The sequence below is a fragment of the Pollicipes pollicipes genome, unplaced genomic scaffold (genome assembly GCF_011947565.3).
Source record: "Pollicipes pollicipes isolate AB1234 unplaced genomic scaffold, Ppol_2.1 Scaffold_2181;HRSCAF=2548_pilon_pilon_pilon, whole genome shotgun sequence".
NCBI lineage: Eukaryota > Metazoa > Arthropoda > Thecostraca > Pollicipedomorpha > Pollicipedidae > Pollicipes > Pollicipes pollicipes.
Window position 1 is genome coordinate 2,124 of NW_023596067.1, and position 3,892 is coordinate 6,015.

The following is a 3,892-nucleotide window of genomic DNA, read 5'->3' on the forward strand; positions in this document are numbered from 1 at the left end:
ACACGTCCTGCACCGTGCAGAGGTGACGCTGGCCCAGCTGCTGCTGGTGCACACGTCCTGTGCCATGTAGAGGTGACGCTGGCCCAGCTGCTGCTGGCTGCACACGTCCTGTACCGTGTAGAGCTGACGCTGGCCCAGCTGCTGCTGATGCACACGTCCTGTACCGTGTAGAGGTGACTCTGGCCCAGCTGCTGCTGATGCACACGTCCTGTACCGTGTAGAGGTGACGCTGGACCAGCTGCTGCTGATGTACACGTCGGTGGTGCTGCCGACTGGTGGGGGTCGCCTGCTGCATCTGCCGGTACATGCTGACCGAGCCGTCCAGCTACGGCGACGACCTGGTGATCCAGCTGAACGGCTGCCGCCACGCCATCCATCTGGACTGCCTGCGCGCCATGGTCGAGAGTACAAACCAGGTGGGTCGACTGCTCCCCACACGCCGCCCCTGGGACCGCCGCCGCCGGATGTCGTAGGGCACGGCCCCGCGCCGCGTCGGCTCGGTTCCAAACGGGAGCGCAGCGGAGATGGCCAGGCAGGTGGTCCTTGTTCAGGCGCCCGTCATGTGTAGCTGTGCGACCATCGGAGTTTTAAGGTGTCACATTCCTGTCTGGCGTGCGTTGCGGCCCGGGTCGCGGCTGGCTGCGAGCTGAACGCGGTGGCGGGCCGCCGGCGTGTGCCGCGCCTGTGGAGACCCGACGGACTCGTGCGGCGGATGTTCCAGGTCCAGTACCTGCAGTGTCCCGCCTGCCAGTCCATATACGGGCGGAAGGTGGGGCAGCAGCCGCCGGGCAGGATGTCCACGCGCCGGCTGCCCATCCCGCTGCCCGGCTACGACTGTGATACCATCGAAATATCATACATGTAAGTCGAACACCAGACGCCTGTCGAGTGATACAGTGCGGTGGTGTTTGAGTGCAGCCCGGATCAGTGGCTGCCTTCCGTGTGTGATGTTTCTCCAGACGTTCCGATGTCGGCGTCCGTGCCGCCGGGCTTGGTCGGCTCTGCCAGCCCGTTCCGCTGAGGGGACAGCGTCGGACGTCCGCGCAGGCCCTCTGTGCGCTCGCGTGCTATCCCGGGCGGTTGACTCACCTGGGTTCTGGCCTCCTGTGTTGCCCCTCTGTACGCTCGCGTGCTTTCCCGGACCGTGGGTGACCCTGGCCCTGACCTCCTATGCTGCCGTTGTGTACACTCGTGTGCTCTCCCGGGAGGTGGCTGACCTTGGCCGTGACCTCCTGTGCTGCTCCTCTGTACGCTCGCGCGGTCTCCCGGACGGTGGCCTGGCCCTGGGGCCGCCTCCGCGTGTGTCAGACCGGCACGGCGACTGGACCGGTGCGATCTGTGACGAGACATGGCGTGACGCCCCCGGGGGCCGGCCCACAGGATCTCACCGGGCATCCAGGGACCGGAGCACCCGCACCCGGGCCGGCCGTACAAGGTGCGCGGCTTTCCGCGCATCTGCTACCTAGCCCAGCACCACGCAGGGACGCAAGGTACGGCCGAGATGGGCGCGGCGGTGCGTGTCCGCTGACCAGCTGTGCCGGCCACTGCTAGCAGGCGGCATATTTGAACGCGATGCGTTCTGGTCCAAAATTGTCCTGGGTTGGGGTTAAACGTAATGCATTACGGCACATCTCATCACGTGGACCGCAGCTTTGACGTTTAATTTAATGTAAAGACAGGTCACGAACCGTAACAACCTCCAATGAATGGCTTCAGGGAGCGTGGTGTAGCGCGCTTTGCCTTGCTAAATAAGTGTACTGGGTCTGTTGGACCAACAACTTAACCTTGACGGAGTTTGGCATAGGCGTGTGGAATCTTCAGGATTACTGCAGCAGGGCGGTGCTTATAAACGTGTCGTGGGCCTCAAGCCGATGGTCGGATTTGGACCCGACCGACATCTGCGTATGATGGGGCTGGCCGCGCCTCCGACTGGCGCGTGCCGGAGCGTCGCCGACGGAGGCTCTGACCGGCGCGTGGTCTAGGGCGTGGCTGCCTGCGACTCCCAGTGAAGTTCATTGGGGCGCGTGTGCGCGCGCAGGTGCTCCGGCTGCTGGAGGAGGCGTGGCGGCGGCGGCTCATCTTCACCGTCGGCCCGTCGGCCACCACCGGCGAGCAGGACGTGGTCACCTGGAACGAGATCCACCACAAGACAGAGCTGCACGGCAACGACAGCGGCCACGGCTACCCCGACCCCCGGCTACCTGGACAGGGTCACCGCCGAGCTGGCGCGCCATGGCGTCCAGTGAGCGTGGCGCCGGCGAGGCGGCCGTGACGTCACTGGGACGGCGCCGCGCGCGCCGGAGACGACCGGCGATTTCGTGCTGAGTAGGGGACGTTACGCCAGAGTCGTGCCATACGTGAGCGATTATGAACGGTTCGTGGTTGACAGAAGGCCGTGCTGTTTCGGCGCGGCCGTTTGAGGTACTCATTCGTGTTTGAATAAGAATGCAGGCGTTATTGATGTGTGCATGTTTTTATAGGCAATTACTCCGCCGTTACATACACTGTTATATCAAAATGTCTGGATAGAAGAAGGTAGGACATTTTGCTGAAAACCTAACTTGGCAACAAATATGCATTGTCAAACCGCCCACATTTGTTGCGCTTTCGGTGACTTTTACGTTGATTATGCTTTCCGTAGCACGCACTCTGCATGGCCCGACTAGGCCGCCCGGCGTCATACTGCCGCTGTTTACAAGAACTGTACGAGGTTGGCACGGTCCCGAGACGTGTCATCCGGGGATCTGGTACAAAACTGACAACACCTCACAAAGGGAGTGGGTGTCCGTCAATGATGCATGCAAATGTCTGTTTGTCGCATTGGAAGTGTTGAAGTTAGCTGCCATTTGCACGTTTGCCACTCACCTCGGCTCGTTGAAATGCTGTAATATCACGGTCTGTTTACCTGTTGACAGCCAAGATGGAAGTAAGGTAACAAGGAGAGGTACATTGTTGTAGAAGAAGCTTTTCCTGGGGCCAATACATTGTATGAAATGTTCCCGCGACTGTTGTGCAGGGCAGCGTCGCGGCCATTGTTCCTAGCCATATTTGACAGTGAGCGGGGTTGCAGGGCCAGGGTGGCGAATCATGAGGGCGGCGGCTCGTGGGAGCCTGAGGCGCGGTGGAACTTTGGGTACAGAAGCCGTTTTTCCTCGTCCTCGTCATTCAGTCCACAATAAGGATCCTTCTGAAGTTATGTCGTGTTAGCCACCTCGCCGTCCTTCCGTCCTTCGTCCACCTCACCGCCCTTTCGTCCTTAAGCCACCTCATTGTCCTTTTGTTCTTAAGCCACCTCACCGTCCTTCCGTCCTTAAGCAGGCTCACCGTCCCTCCCGATTTGTATTCAGCTCGCCCACATTTTGTATCTGCGTCGAATTCTGTACGCCAGCGCGCAGCACGTGCCTGTGTGTCTGACGCGGCTGGAACCCTTGTAATAAAGCGACTCATCATGCTTCCACGTCTTCATTACATTCCTTGACTGCACTCCGGTTTGACTCCGTATGACGGGCTCTGTATTCTGTGTGGATTGGCGTGAAGTCGATATATCCAAACATCCGGGGTACGCAGGTTTGTGGGTGGCTCCATCTGGAGTCGGAATCGTCTCTGGAATCAACCAGTTTTGTTGAACCAGAATGGAATCGATTCCCATGCAATCGTGAGTCGAAGTCATTGTTGAATGAGCCACGTCCTCAGTGATTCGAGTAAAAAAGAAATGGAAGCAACAACGTCTTAATAGTCTGGCAGCTGTTGTGCACTGGATGTAACGCAGTCACATAACGGCATGCTAGACTAATTTGTGTAGTCATGCTTTTATGAAGGTCCAAATGCGCGTCGTTATCCAACTTGTTCCGAAAGGAATCGACTAGATGGGAATTGATTCTGGAATCGAAGT

The 3,892-nt window shown here is 59.1% G+C and overlaps 1 protein-coding gene across 1 annotated transcript; it reads left to right on the top strand.

The window, feature by feature from the left end:
- Positions 1–283: 283 nt before the first annotated feature.
- On the top strand, positions 284–1,528 carry LOC119096811 (E3 ubiquitin-protein ligase DTX4-like). Its single transcript, XM_037219759.1, has 3 exons — positions 284–416; positions 722–861; positions 1,381–1,528. The coding sequence occupies exons 1-3, from the start codon at positions 306–308 to the stop codon at positions 1,526–1,528; spliced, it is 399 nt and encodes a 132-aa protein (XP_037075654.1). The 5' UTR covers positions 284–305.
- The last annotated feature ends 2,364 nt before the right edge of the window (positions 1,529–3,892 follow it).

What these genes read in the sequence shown, in the direction of transcription:
- LOC119096811 (XM_037219759.1), top strand. Translation starts at nt 306, where the DNA reads ATGCTGACCGAGCCGTCCAGCTACGGCGACGACCTGGTGATCCAGCTG. An exon ending in TGGTCGAGAGTACAAACCAG is followed by an intron (nt 417 to 721) that starts GTGGGTCGACTG and finishes CGGATGTTCCAG; the next exon opens with GTCCAGTACCTGCAGTGTCC. An exon ending in ACCATCGAAATATCATACAT is followed by an intron (nt 862 to 1,380) that starts GTAAGTCGAACA and finishes GCCGGCCCACAG; the next exon opens with GATCTCACCGGGCATCCAGG.